The 21,797-nt window shown below is 43.0% G+C and overlaps 1 protein-coding gene across 3 annotated transcripts in view; it reads left to right on the plus strand.

The window, feature by feature from the left end:
• The first annotated feature begins 666 nt into the window (after positions 1 to 666).
• BFAR (bifunctional apoptosis regulator) overlaps positions 667 to 21,797 on the plus strand; it is a 31,115-nt gene continuing 9,984 nt past the window's right edge. The window contains exons 1-6 of one of the 3 annotated variants that reach the window (XM_072835862.1): positions 763 to 864; positions 1,941 to 1,989; positions 12,723 to 13,059; positions 14,916 to 15,120; positions 16,224 to 16,393; positions 18,763 to 18,907. In XM_072835862.1, coding sequence (XP_072691963.1) covers positions 12,797 to 13,059; positions 14,916 to 15,120; positions 16,224 to 16,393; positions 18,763 to 18,907 — 783 coding nt within the window. In that variant the 5' untranslated portion in view covers positions 763 to 864; positions 1,941 to 1,989; positions 12,723 to 12,796. Of the gene's footprint in view, positions 865 to 1,779; positions 1,901 to 1,940; positions 1,990 to 12,722; positions 13,060 to 14,915; positions 15,121 to 16,223; positions 16,394 to 18,762; positions 18,908 to 21,797 lie in introns of those variants that run through there. The other 2 variants (XM_072835861.1, XM_072835863.1) reach the window with 2 other exon arrangements.

Here is a 21,797-nt window from a genome sequence, read left to right on the forward strand (position 1 = left end):
CCAGATAATCAGGGACGCCTGATGGCGGGGGGGGGGGAGGGAATGTCATCCAAATGATCAGTTTAACAAACCTCCAGGCCAGTGGTTTTATGGTTTGTTTGTTTGTTTATTTATTTATTTCTGGGGCCAGTGGTTTTAAACCAGGTAATCAGGGACGCCTAGATGGCCCAGGGCATGATCCCAGGGGTCCTGGGATCGAGTCCCACATCAGGCCCCCACAGGGAGCCTGCTTCTCCCTCTGCCTATGTCTCTCCTTCTCAGGAATAAATAAGATCTTTTTTAAAAAAAAAATAAAAGCAAAACACAATCTATTCTCAAGAGACCAAGACACTGGGAGAAAAACATGGTGATAAAGTCATTTTAATTCCAGTTCTTAATACTGCAAATGGAACTTCAGCCAAGGTCCTGGGATTTTTCTGCCTACCATACGAAGGCAAAAAACAAACAAAAAAACTAACAATAAAAAAAAAAAAACGGGCACTACAGTGCGGTCTTATAATATTTCATTTCTGGAGGAAGCTGTTTCCTCCAGACACAGAAACACGCTCCCGGGACGACCTGAACGTGACACCCGCCTCGCCCTCGGGCTGGAACAGCCCAGCCGCAGCCCTGGAAAGGGCGGGATGGGAGTGGCACGCATGCGCCCAAGTCCTGGTCCGGGGAGTGGCCGCTCTAGGCAGCGGGGAGGTCGCGGGGTTGAGCGGGCTGGGCGGCGGGCGCGGCTTCTCTATGGTCGCGGGCCGGGGGCACGCTCCTCCGCAGTGAGGCCTCGCTCACTTCCGGAAGTGGAGCGGCCTCCTTCTCCGCTTCCGCGGGGGTCCGGGAGGCGGCTGGCGGCCGGGTGGGCCCGGAAGGAGTGCGGAGGTAAGCGCCGGCGTGGCAGGGAGGCCCGGGCTGGGTATCCGGGCGGCGGGGAGGGACGGGTCGGAGAGGGTGCGCGGGGCTCCAGGCAGGCCGGGTCCCGAGCGGCGCCGTCCGGGCCGCGGGGCGCGGACCCCCGGGCGGCCGCTCTTCCGCCCGCGTCCTTGCCCGGCGGGTCTCGCCTGCGTGCCCTCGGGGGTCGGGCTCAGCTGGCCGCTCCGGGACCTCCCCGGGGCGGGAGGGAGGGGGCATCGCTTCCGTGCACCTGGGCGGGCGGGGGACGAAGGGACGCCCGCCCCGCCGGAGCCGCAGCCGCAGCCGCAGCCGCAGCCTTGGGCGGCGCGTCCAGAATCCGTCAGGCCCCTGATAACCTGGGCTTCGGCGGGTCCGGCCGGCGAGGCAGTTCCTGCCCGAAAGCGGAACGATGGCTCCCGTTATCAAACAGGGTAACGGACGCGCACAAAAGGCAACAGAGAAACCGCAAAAAAGTCGCGCTGCGTTTCGGCGAGAACCCAGCCGCTCTGATTCCGCGGCTCCTAGTGGGAACTTGTGCATAAAGGGAGTTTTCTTTAAAGAAAGAAAAAAACAAAAAGAGGGTAACCGAGAATCGGGTTGCGTCTTAACTGAGGATCTTTAGCCGGTCGCTGGGCGGCCACCCTCCCCTCCCCCTCCGCCCCCCAACTTTGATGGAGAAGAGAAAGAGCCCCGACGCTGTCATGCCCTCAGCTGTCGCCGTGGGGTCCTCCCTGCTATAGCCCATTGGTCGGTCCTTTGGAGGGTGGTCTTGATGTCACCCTCGGAAAGGCCAATAGGAGGAAGAAGCTCTTTCCTCTCTTCTCCAGGCACAGCCCCGAGCCGGCGGCTCAGGGTGCACGTGTGAGTTTAGGTGGTTCGGTTTGTTCTTGTCAAAGCTGTTTCGTAAACAGCCAGTCTGGGTGTCAGATGTGTTCTGCGTTTCTCTGCCTGTCTGCATAGACGTGCTGGAAAGACTTCGTGCCCTACCGCTTGGCGCTGACCCTACTCACGTAACCGGCACTCCGTAAGTGCCAACTGTTAATAGATCTGTTGTTGTTCTCTAGGCTCTCTTGAGTACCCGTGGATAGAGTTTACATCTAAACCTCCTTCAAGGTAGATATTATTATTATCTTGGACTTAAGAATGGGGAAGAGGAGACCCGGGGAGAATAACTGCGACCTGTTTGGAACTCACTTCTCTCTGTTCCTAAGAACTGTTTTGAGTATACAAGGCTCTCCTGGGAAATTACAGTCCAGGAGATGAGGAAAGACGCACAAATCAAAGTTACATGAATGCACAGAGGCAGGAAGGGTTAATTTGATTTAAAGGTTTTATTTATTCATGAGAGACACACAGAGAGAGGCAGAGACACAGGCAGGGGGAGAAGCAGGCTCCCTGCGGGGAGCCTGATGCTGGGCTGGATCCCAGGACCCCGGGATCACACCCTGAGCAGAAGGCAGATGCCCAACCACTGAGCCACCCACATGCATCTTGAGAATTTGGATCTTGTCAGTTGAATACTTTTGACCCAGTGAAGGTGTGGAGCTGCATTACAGATGATGGGAACAGTGTGTTACAGAAAAATGGACCAAGGAGCAGGAATTAAGAGATGGGACCAAAGTGTCATTGGTAACTAAAGAAGTAGGAGATAATTATAATAATAATATTAGCTAACATTTATGTTGCACTTATGTGCTGGGCACTATTCTGAGTGTGGTGCATCTATTCATTTACTCCTATCAACACCCTTATCACTAATGTAGTATTAATATCCCCGTTTTATAGTTGAGGACACGGAGGCAGAGATTAAGTGACTTGCCTGAGGTCACACCATGAATTGGTAGAGCTGGGATTTGAAATCAGTCTTTCTGGCTCCAGACTTTCTACTACTCTACTTAAAAATTTGTATTGGGGCTCCTGGCTGGCTCAGTCCATAGGACATGGGACTCATGATTTCAAGGTCATGAAGTCTAGCTCCACTATGGGCATGTAGCCTACTTTAGGGGGGGAAAAAAAAAAAGCCTCATTAAAAAGTTGTGTTGATTTGTTTAGCATTCCATAAAGATTCTTAAATGACAAGCTTACAATTATGAGCTTTAATTTCTCATGGTCAAGAAGGTTTTGAGCAAAGGAAACATTTGATTGGAATTTTGCTCCAGGAGGATGATTCAGACATTGGAGAGAGGAGAGATTGGAGAGAAGAGGAAATGATGTTGGAAGTGTTATTTGAACTTTATTTTGCTCACACCTTACCCGTACCTTGTCTGAAACATATTTAGGTATATATATTTATTTATTCGTATGCAACAGCTCTCTAGTCCCCAAATGTCTGTATGCGCAAGCATCTCCTAAGGGCTTTGTTTATTTATTTTTTAAAGATTTTATTTATTCACGAGAGAGAGGCAGAGACACAGGCAGAGGGAGAAGCGGGCTCCATGCAGGGAGCCCAACGTGTACATTCCTGGGCCTCTCTCTCTCAGATATCCTTATTCAGGTTCACCAACCTTGCAGGTGATTCTGTCAGAGATTCTAAAGAAATTACTACAATAGGGGGTCAGATATACGTTGATTTGATTTTCATCTGCAAATGTCCAGAACCCATCTTTGTGCCAGCTACTTCAGGTACAATAATAGAACTCCATGGCTTGATACCTGATCTAAAAGAGCTCAGAATTTGATTAGAGAGGGAAACTCAAACTGATAACTGAAGTCTGCTTACTGACCAGTTTTTTCAATCACAAGTTACTGACATCTACAGCATTTAGTACAGGATAGGTCACTGAGTATATGCCACGTAACATAAACAAAATCAGTCTCGGAGAGCCAGAACAGCCTTCTGTGTGTTGTTCTGCCCAGTACCTCTCACGAGCAGTAAATCATGCCTCAAAGTTCAGGCAGCCAGTCAACCTCCTGTGAGTTAGCTAGCTACCTTTGCCCTGGTAATTTCTGACTCCTTCCAGAAAGAAAATCTGTTTGGATAAGAGTTGGTATGGTAAGAGCCCGGAAATGCTTCTCTTGTATTAATGAAAGCCAGTTTCTGCCACCTACAAGAAATACACATAATATTCTCTTTAATATGTGTGTGTGTGTGTGTGTGTGTATATATTATATATATATATTTTCTTTTTATTGCTATTTCTTACCCTTGCCTTGCTTACATGTGGGCACATTTCTTTGTATCTCATAGTCACTAGAAGTGTGCAGTCATTCTTTGGACGTTTAAAATGTCTGTAGTAATTCTACTAGTGTATATAGTGGTGTCTCCAGAAGTAGGCCTGGGGTGGCAGAAATAGGCACCCCGTGTCTTTTTTTTTTTTTTTTTTTTTAAGGTTTGTTTGTTTAGTTATTTATTCATTTACGTAATCTCTGTTACTTAATCTCAGTGTGGGGCTCAAACTCATGACCCTGAGATTAAAAGTTGCATCTCTTCCTACTGGGCCAGCCAGGTGCCCCTCTAACCCCTATTTCTATTGTGACTGCTTCTGCTTATTTATCTCATGGAACCCCATGCTCCCTAACAGCCACAAGCTGGAGTTCGTGTTCCAAAACGCAGTGTTCTCACATCCTAGTTTATTTTCTCCAGTTTGGACTTCGCAGCTTTCTAATAGCAGCATAAAGGAGCAAATTAGTCCTTCGAACCATTAGCTATTACTGATTATGTTATTGGGATAATATAGAGTTACGAGGTCACATTTTATTGAGACCATGATTCAGTACCTGACTCTGCCCTATATTAATGACGTCTCCATTTTCTCATCTGTAAAATGGAGTGAGAGTAATAATTATCTCATAGAGTTGCGTTTCACATTATAAGGACTCAGTAAATATTAGCAATGGTCATTATTCTTTGTTGTCGTGTAATTTGTAATGACAAGGAATAAATAGCCTATTTAAAGGCCCATAGGAAGCCAAAGTTTCTGTATTCTTGCAGTGAAACATCTTTGCTAATTATGATTGAGATTATATTTTCAGGCTGGAATCCCAATAAATTAGTCTTCCAAAGGATTATTCCTAAAATGCTGGCATGTACTCTTGTCACAGTAAACATTTTGTTGAATAGAGGTAGAACTGTAATTCTATGCCAGTGAACAAAGCACTTTGAAGATTATGACTTCTAAAGAGTTATCAGTCATTACATGACATCTTTATAAGCTAAGGTATAAAAATTCTCCACTGAGGGACACCTGGGTGGCTCAGCGGTTGAGCACTCGCCTTCAGCTCATGGCGTGATCCCGGAGTCCCAGATAGAGTCCCACATCGGGCTCCCTGGAGGGAGCCTGCTTCTCCCTCTGCCTGTGTCTCTGCTTCTCTCTGTGTGTCTCTCATGAATAAATAAATAAATAATCTTTTAAAAAAATTCTCCACTTAAACTCAGAATTAATGCATTCCTCTCTGATAAACTCAATGCAAATTATTGTATTAATTGCTCTTGGGGTTACTGAGGCATCGAACAGGTGATAGCAGTGCTGCAACCTCCTTCCAGAGAGTAGTCGGTTAGATGAACCCACAGATAAGTAGTTGATCAAGGCAAACAATTTTCCTTTCAAGGGAGCAGTAGCCAAGTTCCTTGCAAGTTCTTTTTTTTTTTAATTTTTTTTTTTATTATTTTTTTATTTATTTATGATAGTCACAGAGAGAGAGAGAGAGGCAGAGACACAGGCAGAGGGAGAAGCAGGCTCCATGCACCGGGAGCCCGACGTGGGATTCGATCCCGGGTCTCCAGGATCATGCCCTGGGCCAAAGGCAGGCGCCAAACCGCTACGCCACCCAGGGATCCCCCTTGCAAGTTCTTTAATCACACAGAATAATTGGGAGATTGTATCTCAGCCCTTTTTCTTCCTTCATAGATTTTTCAGATAACTATAGCATGTCAGTTAGGTATTTCTTTGGGGGAAACCTAGAAAAGGTTCCAGTGATAGAGATCTTGAAATTGCCCAAGTCATCAGACTGTGATAATTGTTACCTATCAGTTGTGCCAACAGACCAAACCCTATGAACGTTGAAGAAGAAATCAACTGTACAGTGTGTTCATGTTATATTTTACGTATTTGTGTTTTCCAAAGCTTTATGCCATTTCTGGACACTGAAATTTTAGAGATGGTATTTTCCTCAGGAAGTAAAAATCTCTCCAGGTGTTTTAAAAGTTACATTGGTGAGATATCAGAACAAATTGTTGATTATATGGCATGAGCATGAGAACCTTTGGGATTTCTCACTTACATGGTGGGAAAGTGTCAGACATATGGACCATGAAGTGGAAGAGGAGACCACATTTACTGAATGCTTCCTATGTGCTAGTGCTTACATGTGTCTCTTTAATGCTCATGTGAGGTAGGCGGTAGGAACCCCATTCCTTTCTATGTTAATGGGAGACTTGGCGAAAGTGAGTAATTTGCCCACAGTCTCATGGCTAATAAACAGTGAAGCTGGGACTCAAAAACTGTCTGGTGATTGTAAAACTGAGGTGTACACACCATTGTTATATGGTGCAAATAAACATCGGAAAAAATTATACTGTTTCTCAGGGCCAGGAAGTAAATAACTCCAAAATATTAAAGCAGGTGTCGCAAAGGTCTATACTAAATATTTGATATATGGAAGAGCCCACAAACTCTCACTTAATTCATTTTGACCTGGGTCTCTGGATATAATAAGACTAAAGCCAACTTAGAATTTTTAGACTTGCTCTCAGATCCATCCAGAGCCTTTCACACATAGAACCTACTGAACATGGATATCTGGCCTCTGAAGGTAAAGGAGAATAGAAGCAGTAATTTAGAAAACTTTTTGGAAGACCTTATAGGCAATCACTTTCTCAGCAATGATTGTAAACAACCTGCCCGCAAATTAAGGGGCAGGAAAACTGTAAGCTGACACAACTAAAGCATGCTAGCCCAAGACCAGGTAACCCAAGAAGCATCATACACTCCTCAGTAGACTCTGAAGGCATCACCTAAGGGAGAGGTTATGAAAACACAAATATTCACACAGATATGCCCGAGGTCAGACCGGAAACAGAAATGAGGAAAAGTGAGTGGGTGAGGACTAGCAAACCTGAGCGGGGCATGCCCTATCTGAAGGGTGTAGCTTCAGAGTTACCTAGCTCAAGCTGATTCTTGTCACTCCATATGACATCCTAGTCATGCCAGATCATCTGACTTATTTCAACAGAAGCCAGAAGTCTGGATTTTTATATGAAGTCAGATTTTTTTTCATTGAATTGCCGGTATTGAATTCAAGAGAAAGGGAGAGAAGAGGAGGAAAGAAAGAGAGGGTAGGGTAAGAAAGAGGAGCACCATGTGAAAGCCTGTCCAAAAGCCAGATGTCACCACGATAGACTTGGTGGCTGCCCATGCGGAGACTGTTCCAGGACACAGAGGGTGGAAGTTCACGACAGTAATATTGCATCACTGTGGAAAGGCTCACCAGGTAGCTCATTATAATAATCACTCTAGGAAGCAGAGGGATGTAGAGCATTAAAAACTCTTTATCCTGGGGGCACGTGGGTGGCTCAGTCGGTGAAGTGTCCTGCTCCTGATTTCAGCTCAGGTCATGGGATCGAGCCCTGCTTCAAGCTCTGTACTCAGCACAGAGTCGGCTTGAGATTCTCTCCCTCCCCCTCTCCCTCTGCCCTTCCCTCCCACTTGCACTATCTCACTCTCTCTAAAATAAATAAATTTTTGTTAAGTCTTTGTCCTGGGGCACATGGGTGGCTTAAGTGTCTGACTGTTGGTTCCAACTCAGGTCATAATGCTAGGGTTGTGAGATCAGCCCAGGTGAGGCTTTGCACTCAGCAGAGAGTCTGCTTGGGATTCTTTCCCTTTCCCTCTCCCTCTCCCCTGCATGTGTGAGTGCTCTCACTCTCTAAATGTTAAAAAAAAATTTTTTTTTAAGTCTATCCTGGTGGATAAACAGTAGGTTTTTTTTTTAATATTTTATTTATTTGTTAATGAGAGAGACACAAGAGACAGAGACATAGGCAGAGGTAGAAGCAGGCTTTCTGCGAGGAGCCTGATGTGGGAGACGATCCCAGGACCTCAGGATCACGCCCTTAGCCAAAGGCAGATGCTCAACCAGTGATCCCTACATGGTAGTTTTTAACTTCATTCGGGTAATCCTCTTTGAAAGCCTAACAAGTATAGATTTCCTTCAGGCAAGTGGTCATATTACACTCATATGAACAAACACAACTTTGGCATGTAATTTTGGGGCATGTCAAGAGACGTGCCAGATATCAGTTGAAGATGCAAATTTTGATTCAAGAAACCACAACACCTCAGAGTGACTCAGTCTCCAGAGGTTTGCTGTACTCTTCAATTCTGTGGTGGGCAACCTGTCATTTTAAACTCACCTCTGTTTGCAGTTTCACAGACTTTTCCAAACTCAGGCATTCTCCCTCCTTAGTTTTGAACTAGATAATTAACACTTGTCATTTCGTGTGAGGCTTAAACACAAACCAAAGTGTATCCACGTGAACCAGGGCACCAGGGGTGGAGAATGGAATTAGTCCGTCTGTGGTCCCCCCACCCCCATCACCTACCAGTCCTCTCTGGGGTCTTTGAGAGGAAAAAAGGACAGGGGGCCACAGGGACATTCTAATGCGTACTTACTTGTGAAGGGACTCCTAAAGAGCCAGCAAACCCTCCCACGGCTCCTGCTGTGGGCTGAGTTTATAGAGAACATCTATAAACATCCTCGAGAACTGGTCTCCTCAAAGAGGCCTTTAATCATTGCCAGTGCAGGAGGATGTGTTGACCTGCTGTTTGGAACTTGAGTGTCTGAGCTACATTTTATCACTTAAGAGGTGCTTTCTTCCTCTGAAAGTGCTGCTTTCCCTCATGGAAATAACCCAAATGCAGCCAGACAGAAATAGAAGACATTAACTGACTTTGGTTAAGACGTGTATTCTTTCTCCCTTAGCTTTCACATTTTGGATTGAGGGTAACCTGAAGCTAGCAACATTCCTAAGATATAATCAAAGTCTGTGCTGTTTTTCTAGTTTGTTAAAGACAATTTTTTAAGACAAAGTTAGTGGCTACTTCAGCTTTTCAAAATACAACTTAAAAAGACATTTTAGATGCCAGCGTGCGGTTTGTTTTCTCCCATGAGAAAAAAAAAAAACAAACTTTCAGAGCCTGTAAGCTAGGAACCGCTTTTACCTCCTAGTTTTAAAAGGCTAATTGGTGAGAAATGACAATTTCTCAGTACATATTGTCAGTTCTCTGCAGATCACTTTGAAGGCCTCCTTGACCTCCTTCCAACTACAGTTTTGTATCTCCAGCTGCTCATTAGACACATCTATTTGGAAGTCATCATTACCTCAAACTCAACTTTTCCAAAACTCCACTTCTTTTTAAGACTGGCCCCATGCAGTCACAGTGACCCATTTCTATCACAAGTACCTTTCTTCTTCCCTAGCTCTGACACCTAGGCAGCATCTTTGATCATTCTTTCTCTCTAGTCACAAGAACCCATACATTATTTTCTTAATGTCTCTCAGATACATTGATGCCTTTATCACCTTTCATTCCTTTGCTCTTTTCATTTTTTGTTACCTTTGTCCCAGAGTGATAAACATTTTATTTCTAAGTTATCCTAGTCTTGCCCTCCTTCCTGAGGGATTTGTCATCCTCAAGCACAGCTTTGCTGATCTGATTGCCCCTGAAACGTTTATGTAGACCCACCTGTCACTAACTAGGCACAAAAGCCCCCTGTACCAGACCTGTCACTCTAGGGTCACTCACTGCTCCCCATGAAAAAACACTGACAAGCAGTGCCCACATCAGGCCCCTCTTTTCTGACCCCCTGCCCAGCCCTCATTGGAAGCCTTGGGATCTTTCCTCTGACACTGAATCCAGATGAGATCCTGAATGTACCTAAAGGGCCTGCACACTGCTCAGCTCATAGAATCTCAATAAATAGCAGTGGTTCAGGGCACCTGGGTGGCTCATTTGGTTAAGCGTCTGCCTTTGGTTCACATCCTGATCCCAGGGTCCTGGAATCAAGCCCTGTCTTGGGGTGGGGGGGGAGGGGGGCTGCTCAGCGGGGAGCCTGCCTCTCCCTCTGCCCCTCCCTACCCCTGCTCTTGTAAGAGCGCTGGCACTCTCTCAAATAAACAAAATATTTTTAAATGATGATAAGTAAGTAAATAAATAGCAGTGGTTCAACTATTGTTTCCTAGAATACTGTTCTCCTCGTGGTGGTTGTTTAACCAATATTAACCAGATAAAGGAACTACTTTATCAAAATGATTTATTTTTCTAAAATCCTGTATAAGATCTCCTATTTCCTTAGCAATTTGAAGAGACTGCCGAAAGGAAAACACTTAGGAATTTTTTTAATGTTCCTAAACATACAAATAATAAGCAAATAGAATTATCAGAAATGATTTAGAGATTGTCATTAAGAACATTTATATGAACTCTTCCAAACAACAGAGGTTTTTTGTTTTTCTTTTTTAAGATTTTATTTTTAAGTAACCCCTTTTACTCATCATGGGGCTCAAACTCATGACCCCAAGATCAAAAATCACATGCTTCACTGACTGACCCAGCCAGGTGCCCCAGAAAAAACAGTTTAGGCCTCTACAAAAGATTTCTCCCTTCTTTACTATTATTTATTATTGTGAATAACTGTGTTAATTTGATTTACTATATTTTAAATTTTTGTATCTTATGTTTATCTTTTAACTTTACATTTATCTTTGCCTAATTATCTTTTTAGTACTCATGAGGAATTTGTATTCTGCTTTCACACTGAGTTTAAAATTCAGTTGTGTTTATTCTTTGAGTTAAAAATCCCCCCGCTGGTATTGGGCCAAAAGGAATGTGGGTTTTTTTTTGTTTTGTTTTTACAATTTTGTATATATATATTTTACAATTATTATAACATTATACATTTTCATTAAGAACAACTTGATAAATACAGAAAACCAAAAGAATTGCAACCCTTCCCACCCAACATACCCACAACCACTACAAATACTTCACAGTATTTTCTTCTAGTTTTTGTTCATAGATTTGCCTATTTATTTATTTATTTATTTATTTATGAAAAAGAGTTGTGAGAAGGAGTCAAGAAGGAGGGAGTGGGAAAGAGAAAGTACCTTAAACGGACTCTGTCCTGAGTGCCGGACTTCACCAGACTTGATCTCACAACCTGAGATCATGACCTGAGCCAAAATGAAGAGTCAGTAGCTCAACTGACTGAGCACTCAGGCGCCCCTAGATTTGCTTAAAATATAGTGCTTTCTATATAAGTGTCATACGTCACTCTGTAAAAGGTAATACAATTTGGGGCCCCTGGGTGGCTCTTGGTTTCCACTCAGGTCATGATCTCAGGGTCTTTAGATCCAGGCCCAGGTCAGGCTCCATGCACAGTACAGAATCTGTTGGAGTTTCTCTCTCCCCCTCCCTTTGCCCCTCCCCACTCTCCCTCTCTCTTTTCTAAAATAAATAAATCTTTAAAAATAAATAAAAGGTGATAAAATTCTCATGACTATATTTGGAAAGCAGGTAACTTGCTACCGTATATGGTTTACTTACCATGTGCTAGACTCTGTACAAGGCACTTCCGCTTGTATTCTCATGCTTAATTCTTAAAACCTCCCAGTGGGGATCAATGCTATTACCACCCCTACTTAGACATGAGGAAGCTGAGTCCTCACGAAGTCCAGTCCCCGCAGCTCGTGAGTGGCAGAGAGAAAGAATGCAGGCAGCCCAGCCCTGACGCCTGTTTCTTAACCACTGTACCTGCAAAGTGGAAAACTTTGAGCCATTCTCTGCATGAGCACTATGGGTGATGAACGGTGATTGACATACTTTGTCTTCACAATAGCAAAGTGGAGAAACTTCCCAGCCAGCGCCTGCTTTGTCCTAATACCAGAAATGGTATGAAGAATCATTTCATTAGCTGCTGTTCACACCATACACTACATATATTTACACCATACACTCTCCTTGCCACTTTAACTGTCTCTGATCCTCACAAGAAGCTTTGAAGGTTTCTGTTCACCATCGTTACACAATTGAGAACACGGGATTCAGTAAGCTCAAATAACTGAAACATAGTCATGGAGTGCATGATTGATGAGAAGCTGGGATTTTAACTCCATGGTGTTCTGCACCATACTGCCTCTCTATAAAACAATCTACTAAGACCCAGATAAAAATAAGAAGAGTGAGGTCCCTTGCTGTTTGCTTACTAGCAACATTAGTGTGTTTCTCTGGCACCAAACTGGCCAAATCCAGAGGGTGTGATGTGTGTTGGGTTGATTTGGGGGAAAGGGTAAATGGAGCCCCAGGGGAGTTTACCTGGCACAGGGCCCCTCTGAAAACAAGTTTCACTTACTTCCTGCCTGGTACTCTTTCTGTGAGAGTATCTAAAAGCACATGTTTATGAAATAATTACCTAACGGGAAGGCAGATTTGTTTGGATTTTTTTTAAAAAGGCATTATTTACATGAAGTACATCTGTTATTGCCAACTCCAGACATTTTACTGGCCCAAGAAGCTGTTTTGGTTTTGCTTTTGTTTTTAAATCATACACATGAAAAGACTTGAGAAATTGGGGAAACAGGCCAGAGAAATTATATTTTCCAAGTAAGTTAGTGCAAAAGAAAGATCTCGCATTCTCCACCACCCCAAGTCTATCAAGCTTTACATTGTTTTGCTTCCCCTAATTTTCAGAAATATGACAGAGCAGAAGGAAATTCAGTGAGGTTTATTGGTTTATGGAATGTGAATTTTTAGACATTAAATTGGTCACATTTAAAAATCAGCTTTGGTAGAATGGCAGTAATCTCAAACTGTGTGTCCTAGTTCTGTTGTCTTTTTTTTTTTTTCTAGATTTAATGATGCTTTACAACAGTTTTCTAAGTCTGAAGTTTTCTGTGCCTGCGCATCCCAGAATTTGCTAAGAGATGGAAGAGTCTCCGCAAAACGATCTGAACGCAGTGACCCATGACAACGATGATCCCCTCAAGAGCACCAGCCCTCAGATTTCTGTTAGTGAATTTTCTTGCCACTGCTGTTATGACATCCTGGTTAACCCCACCACCTTGAACTGTGGGCACAGCTTCTGCCGGCACTGCCTAGCTTTATGGTGGGCCTCTTCGAAGAAAACAGAGTGTCCGGAATGCAGAGAAAAATGGGAAGGTTTCCCCAAAGTCAATATTCTCCTCAGGTAAAGTTCAGTCCTTATCAGTAGCCCATAACAGCTGGCACAATGTGTTTTCTCTTCATGGGAGCAGCTAGGTTTGAGAAGGCCAGAGGTGCCGAGCTGCCCCCCACCATGGTCACATTCTAGATCTGCTGGCGTGTGTGAGGCAGGGAGCTCAAGGACTGCAGATCCAGACTCCCTTATGGGTGACCGTGATCTGTTTGTGATTTTCATAAAGGAGGAAAAGAAATTCTGGTTATCAAACCATTGCTTATAATCCTTTGTTGTATAACACTTTTTATTGATTTGTATCCACTGAGAACACCCCAGATCTAATAGAGAAAGTGATATAACTCCACAATTCTGTATAATTCCTTTTGATGCTGATTTTCATTCATCATCTTTGACTAATCTCTGTTCCAGTTTTTGTATCAATAGAGGTAGTTTCCCATGCATCGTCTCATACAACAAATGGTAAGACCTTTCAGGTAGTAGATTCTGTTCTGCTTCTGTTCATAATATTTATAATGTACTTGTGAGGTCTTTGAGACCTAGCTTTTCTTCTATTGCCTTGATACCTACAGAATACCAGAAAATTCCAGGAAGACATTAACCTAACATGCTTTTTCTATTCTTTTTTTTTTTTTTTTTTAAGATTTTATTTATTCGGGAGATCCCTGGGTGGCGCAGCGGGTTAGCACCTGCCTTTGGCCCAGGGCGCGATCCTGGAGACCCGGGATCGAATCCCACATCGGGCTCCCTGCATGGAGCCTGCTTCTCTCTCTGCCTCTCTCTCTCTCTCTCTCTCTCTGTGTGTGACTATCATGAATAAATAAATAAAATCTTTAAAAAAAAAAAAAAGATTTTATTTATTCATGAGAGACATAGAGAGGCAGAGACCTAGCCAGAGGGAGAAGCAGGCTCCCCATGTGGAGCCCAATGCAGGACTAGATCCCAGGACCCAGGGATCACACCTGAGCCTAAGGCAGACGCTCAACCACTGAGCCACCCAGGCGTCCCTAACCTGCTCTTTTTCATCTGAGACACATTGACAAACTCTTTGCTCTTACCTGTCAGCCTTGTTAACCTAAAGGTCAATCTTATGTTGAAGGAAGATTCTCTGATTATGTGTAATTGAAAATGAAGAGAGCTCTATAGTAGGACCTAATGGTTTCCCTCTTACTACTCAACTCTACTTGCTTTCCTCTTTATGAATTAATTTTTAATAATATCAGCAATACATAGAAACCTTCATTTGTTTATCTTCTTTTTAAAAGATTGGAATTAGTATTGATAAAGTTAAAGACCCCTTTGACCTCTTCTTCCCCATCTTGCCATCTTTCCTTCCCTTTTCACCCAGTCATTTCAGCTATGAGTTAGCTATGATTTCCTTCAGATTTTTTTGTATATATTTTTTATTGGAGTTCAATTTATCAACATATAGCATAACACACAGTGTCCTTCAGATTTTTAAAAATACTTTCAAACATTATGTATCAATAGGAAATGCAAGTATTTCCTCACATCAGTTGTGCACTATCTACTCGGTTCTACAGTTTACTGTTTTCATTCAATGATACGTATGTCTTAAATTTATCCATCTTGATACAAGTGAAAGCAGTAAATTCATTTTTAGAACTATGTAGTGTTCCATCATGTGAATAGACCATGTTTTATTTGACCGTTTCTCTAACAGTGGACATGTAAGTTGTTTCAGATTTTTTGCTGTCATCAACAGGGCCTAACTGACCTTCTTGTCTGTTCTTCAAAAGTGCTTGTATATTATGAAATATTGAATGTTAGTTTGATTTTGGCTTCTAAACATTATAAGTATATTTAGACAAACAACCATCTTGTGATTTTTTTTTTCCTCTTCATAGGGATGCCATTGAAAAATTATTTCCTGATGCCATTAGAATGCGATTTGAAGACATTCAGCAGAATAATGACATAGTCCAGAGTCTCGCAGCCTTTCAGAAATATGGGAATGATCAAGTTCCTTTAGCTCCCAACACAGGCCGAGTGAATCCGCAGAGAGGCGGGGGATTCTTTTCTGGAGTGCTCACCGCTTTAACTGGTGTGGCAGTAAGTTTATCACTGTGTTTCTCTGCCCCCTTCCCTCCAGTTTCCACTGAAGTCAGTTCTGGTTTTTTGGTTTGTTTTTTTTTAAGTCAGTTCTGTTGAAATTGATGGCATACCTGCATGTGATGATTCACTGCATGCCTGGAGATCTGCTGGGTTGTATGATTTTTCCAGGATGCTACATACTCAAGTAGATAATGTGATATTCAGAGCCCAGTTATTGTTAGCTTTATTCTGTTTCATGCTCTTCCTAACCTCTGCAATAGCCACCATTATTATTCCCATTCTATCTGTTTATTTCTTATTATTATTATTGTTATCATTATTTTTAATGTAAACTCCATGCCCAGCATGGGACTTGAACTCACAACCCCAAAATTAAGATCACATGCTTTACCGACTGAGCCAGCCAGGCGCCCCTATTATTCCCATTTTAAAGGTAAGAAGACAGATGCAGGAAGGTGTTAGAACTGGAATTCAAGACCATGTCCACCCTGATGGTCAAGTTTCAAGCCCAGCACTTTACTAACATCCCATGTAGAGACTGTTTTCTTTCTTTCTCTTTTTTTTTTCTTTAAAGATTTTATTTACTCATGAGAGACACAGAAGAGAAACAGAGACATAGAGGGAGAAGCAGGCTCCTCACAGGGAGCCCAATGTGGGACTTGATCCCCGGACCAGGATCACGCCCTGAGCTGAAGGCAGATGCTCAACCACTGAGGCACACAGGCATCCTGAGACTATTATTTTCTTTTCAGTTACATGCTATAACAATTTCAAGATTACAAATTTTCCAGCAAAAAAGGAACATAAGTCCATTAAATCAGCCAAGATGTTAGAGTCAAGGGTACATTGCCTCCAGATGCTCTGCAGTGAGTTCTGTTCCAGTCCCTGATCCCTTAGGGTGCCCCCACTGGCAATGAGAGGATCCCACTGAGACTTCTGCTGCCCAGCCCTCTGTGGCAGTGGTGTTGCTATGCTTCCTTGCACCGGCTTGCCACCATTCCCTCCATCCTCAGCCTCTTCCTGCCCCTGCCCCACACTCACATATTGAGGAGCTGGCATCTCTGACCTTTCTGTGTGTTAAGAGCTTTCCCTTTGCCCAGGTGGTCCTGCTTGTGTATCACTGGAGCAGCAGGGAATCTGAGCATGACCTCCTGGTCCATAAGGCTGTGGCCAAATGGACAGCAGAAGAAGTGGTCCTCTGGCTGGAGCAGCTGGGCCCTTGGGCCTCTCTCTACAGAGACCGATTTTTAGCAGAAAGAGTCAATGGAAGGTAAGAAGCAAGGTCTTCTGACACTTTTTTTAAGCTGCTTTATTGAGATATAACCCACATACTATAAAATTCACCTGTTAAATTGTGCAGGCCATGATGTTTAATATAGGCACAGATGTGTGCAGCTATCACCACAGACTAGTAGTTTTAGAACATCTTCATCACCCCAAAAAGAAAGCTCTTACCTACCCTTTTACCATCAGCCCTCATGACCCCCTCATGACCCCTTCCCACTCCCGGCAGCCACCGTTTCACTTGCCCTCTCAATGGATTTGCCTGTTTATGATATCTGTTATGAATGGAATTGACCTTTTGGGTCTCGCTTTTTCACATCCCAGAACATTTTCAAGGCTCATCCAAATTGTCACGGGTGTCAGTGCTTCATTCATTTTTATGGCACAGTGATATTCCAGTTTGTGGCTGTGCCATATTTTATTTATGCATCCTTCCGTTGGTGGACGTTCTGGCTGACTGCATTTGGGGGCTGTTAGGAACAGTCCTGCTGTGATCCCCTGGCATACCAGCTTTTGTGTAGACCTGCATTTTCAGTACTCTCTTATACTCTCTTAGAGTGGAGTTGCTCAGTCATAAGTAACTCCTTAAGTTTACCTTTTTTTAGTAGCTGCCAAACTGTTTTCCAAAGCAGCTGAATCATTTTATGTTACTGACATTTTGTTTGTTGCTTCTTCATTATAAGAGGAACATATATTTGCTGGTTATTTAAAAATAAGAATGTAGAACTAGAGGGTGTTGGAAGTGAAATACCCTCATAATTCTACTCTTCAGAGAAAACCGCCATTGTCATCTTTCTGGACATTTTTCCAGGTTTTTTTACATGTTTATACGTAGATACATATAAATGTATGTTATTTATTTGTTTGTTTGAAAATACAATTATACTAAACAGACCTACGTTTATCTGTATGTGTATGTATATGCATATGTATGTGTATATATGCATATATACTGGAGTCTGTTTAATTCATCTCTACCAAAACAAATCTGAGTTGCTTCCTTTTTCCTATTCTAGGCAATTCCAAGCAATGTAGTAGCAAATGCCCTAATACAAGGAACTCCCGAATCGAATTGTCAGGCCCTGGGGAGGCCTCCTTCTGCCTATCAACATATCCCCACGCCCTCTTCCAGAGCACTGTCCATCTTTCTTGGGGTCTTTCCTTCCTCGAAGAGAATGTGTAGGGATAGTACTTGGCATACCACGCAGTGCTTAGAGCAGCCACTGCCGCTGATCGACTTGTTCCAGACGGCTGTCTGCTCCCTGCCAGGTTGCCTGACTGCCGGCTTCCCACCCCAGTCATGTTTTCCCCCGGGACAGGAAAGCCAAATGCTCCCACTTGAATCATCTGGTTTTTGTAAGAATTAGTACCTCTTCCAAATTGTGGTTAAAATAATTTTTTTCTTCTCTACCTAGTTAATACATGTTTGCATAATTGCCTTCCTTCCAGAAGATAGATTTCTAGAACTGCAATTTCTGGGTCAAAGGAAATAAACCTTTACAACTTTTTTTTTTTTTTTTTTAAGATTTTATTTATTTATTCATGAGAGATACACAGAGAAAGAGAGAGAGAGAGGCAGAGACACAGGCAGAGGGAGAAGCAGGCTCCATGCAGGGAGCCGGACATGGGCCTCGATCCCGGGTCTCCAGGATCACGCCCTGGGCTGAAGGCAGGCGCTAAACTGCTAAGCCACCCAGAGATCCCCTAAACCTTTACAACTTTGATAAATATTTCCAAATTACCCACAAAAAGACATCAACTTACATTCCTCCACCAACACAGCAGGTTGTGTTCCTGCTGGCCTCCTTGCTGGTGCACAAGGATGTTTTTAGCGATGAATTATTGTTGAGGTGGAGTTGTTTTCAGATGAATGGATCAGACAAGGGATCTACAATTATTTTTCTTAAATTACTATCCTAAAACAGCTACTCTTAAAATTGTAACGTTTTATTGGATTTCTTTCCTTTTTTTTTTTCTGTACACATACATTTTGCAGTATGTGAAAGGTTAGACTGCATAGCTGGATGAACAGAGGTTAAGAGTAGAAGAGACCAGGGTGTGCCTTGGCTGAGCCACTTTATTTCTCCAAACCATTTTTTCAGCCACAGAATGGCCATCATGCCATCTACTGGGCAGAATTGTTAAATGGATCAGTGATGACTCATGGAAGTAGTTTCCGAGTGTCATTGAGCATTCAGTTGTTTGCTGTTATTACTGTTAGTTCATATACTGAGTGTCGTACCTTACTCAAGCCTGAAGTACTTATGCTGATAGGATGCAATCCTCAGTGTGAAGTTTGCCTCCAGTATAAAATCTCAAAAGAAATCTCTTCCTACTGCTACCCCTCCCCCACAGGTTGCTTTTAACTCTGACAGAGGAAGAATTTTCAAGGGCGCCATATACCATAGAAAACAGCAGCCACAGAAGAGCCATCCTTCTGGAACTGGAGCGTGTCAAAGCACTAGGTGTGAAGCCCCCCCAAAATCTCTGGGAATATAAGGTGAACTCTTTTTTTTTTTTTATTATTTTTATTTATTTATTTTTAGGATTTTATTTATTTATTCATGACAGACACACAGAGAGGGAGAGAGAGAGGCAGAGACACAGGCAGAGGGAGAAGCAGGCTCCATGCAGGGAGCCCGGTGTGGGACTTGATCCCAGGTCTCCAGGATCCGGCCCTGGGCTGAAGGCGGCGCAGAACTGCTGAGCCACCCAGGCTGCCCTCTTTGTTTTTTTAATTGAGAAAAATATAGAGAACAGCCTCTCCGTCATTTACATATCCACTCCTTGGGAAAACATCACAGACACAACCGAAGCCCCCAGCTCCCCACTCTTTCCAGAGGTACCATGCTCCTACAGCAGAGCTGGGGGGCCCCACCGGCCATGTTTCCCTACTTATATTATGCGTGTGCATACACACACACTAGGAGCATTCTTTTACAAATCCTCAACCTTAACAGAGGAAGCATGAACTGAGAGCATGTCCTTCTGCAAGTAGCCTTTACCCCTCTGGCTCCAGTTCACTCATTTTCTCTTTTTGAGCATATGATAGTTGATGCATTGTCCTTTCAGTGAACACTGAGATTCTTTCCATTTTTTGCTACTGGAAACAGTGCTGCTGTGGAAATTCTTTGGAAGTTCTTATGCTTTCTAGTATATACTGAGGAACAAGATTACTAGGTCACAGGCAATACACATCTTCAGCTTTATGAAGTATTGATAAATTATTCTTCACTGTGACTGCACCACAGATAGGATTTAGCATATACTGTACTGTAAAATGAATATATTATTTTATAATAAAATATAAAATATTTATAATACAATATAAATTTTATAAATTTATAATAAAATATAAAATATCTAGAATATATACCGACTTACATATCCTAAAAAGACAGCATGGAGAAAAATAATTACAAATGATCAATAAGCTCATGGGAAAAAAATGCTCAACCATAATTAGAGGAGTGCAAACTAAAATAAGCAAGTGCATTGTTTTCCCCTCTATGATCTTGTCCAGAATAAGAGCATCATAAGAGGAAAGAGAACTCATATGTTCTGTGGATCCTAAATATAGTGCAGTCTGCTCAGAGAACAGTTTATCAATACAGTTTATCAATAACTATTAACATTTAAGTCGTGCCTACCCCATGATCTACACTTTCACTTCTTTGCACTTGGAGCACAGGCAGCATGGTCTGGGGTTCAAGGGCAGGGCTGGCTGCACTCCTTGCTGGGCTTCTCTAGGGCACACTCGCTGTGGAACACCAGCAGGCACCCAGGCCTCGTGTGCCTGTCTCCTCCTCGGTAAGTGACTTCATAAAGTCACAGTACAAACTAAACTTTGAGCCCCCATGTCATTAAATGAGACATTCACCACAGTATCGTTGGTAATAGCAGCACATGGAAAACCAGCTAAGTGCCCATCATTTGAACAGGTTAAATAAATAGGGTGCCACCCAGATGTGTACAGACGAAGGTAGAAGGTGGTGACTCTGTGACTCTGGGTGTGCCAGTAAGGAAGGCAGTTGTACTGTTCACTGAAAATAAAAGCGCATTGGAAAATACACACATTTGTATGTATCTGTATGTTTGCCATATGTGTGGAATATATGTAGAAGGATACACAGACTGTTGTTAATGTTTTCATCTGGGGATTGAGACTTGGACAGAAGGGAGATTTATCAATACACTTGGGGGCCATTCGGAAAACATTGTGTTAACTATGTAGATGTATTTTAAAACTAAAATAACTCTAGTTTCAGAATTTTTGAAGAATAGGCATGGAGGTCGTCAGGTAGAAGGTTTGTTGTTGTTTCCATTATTGTTGGCCCTCTATTCAAAATCCGTAAAAGCAATCTTAATATGAACCAGAGCAAATGGGAACTTAATTCTGGACCCAGGGTAAAAGCAGGCAAATTTTATCAGGTGGCTCCTTCACATCTGAGCTGCCAGCCCCACCCTGAGGTTGGCCATGTGACAATTAGCCAATTAACCAGAAGGTCAAAAGGTGTGTGATAAGATCCTACCAGCCTTAGTGTCCAGGTACAGTTCCTGTTCTCATTAGACATGAAAGAAACCGTTCCCTGCTGAAGTGCTGTCGTAACCACCTTACCGGGTGGTTGGTTTTTCTTTCTCCGATAGGAAGTAGCCAACCACTCTACTGGTTCAGCACTCACACTGACACTGGACCCACAGATAAGTCACCTGGTCATCTCCCTTTCTCTGGTACTGACCATGATGTGGCTGGCCACACTCAGACTTGATTTCTAGGGCCAGTGCTCCTTTAGATCTTGCATGTCCAACAAGAACAGTATCGCCCCTATGGCAATTGGTTGGTGAGGGGTAGAAAATAAAAGTCTTAAAATATGATTTGTTCCCTTCCAAAGACCACAGTACATAAACAGATTTATAGTCTATCTGTGGTATTTAGCATTTCATGGAGGGGGCAGGGTTATAGAGGAAAAAAAGTTTTTATTTATTTTTATTTATTTTTTTTAATTTTTTATTTTATTTTATTTATTTATGATAGGCACACAGTGAGAGAGAGAGAGAGGCAGAGACACAGGCAGAGGGAGAAGCAGGCTCCATGCACCGGGAGCCCGACGTGGGATTCGATCCTGGGTCTCCAGGATCGCACCCTGGGCCAAAGGCAGGCGCCAAACCGCTGCGCCACCCAGGGATCCCCGGAAAAAAAGTTTTTAAAAGGCTCCTTAAGAGGAGATTAAAAAAATATACATATATATATATATATATATGGAAACACTTTTTTTTTTTAAAGATTTTTTTATTTATATATTCATGATGGAGAGAGAGAGAGAGTCAGAGACACAGGCATTGGGAGAAGCAGGCTCCATGCCAGGAGCCTGACAAGGGATGGGACTCCA

This window comes from Canis lupus, chromosome 8 (genome assembly GCF_048164855.1).
Source record: "Canis lupus baileyi chromosome 8, mCanLup2.hap1, whole genome shotgun sequence".
Taxonomy (NCBI): domain Eukaryota; kingdom Metazoa; phylum Chordata; class Mammalia; order Carnivora; family Canidae; genus Canis; species Canis lupus.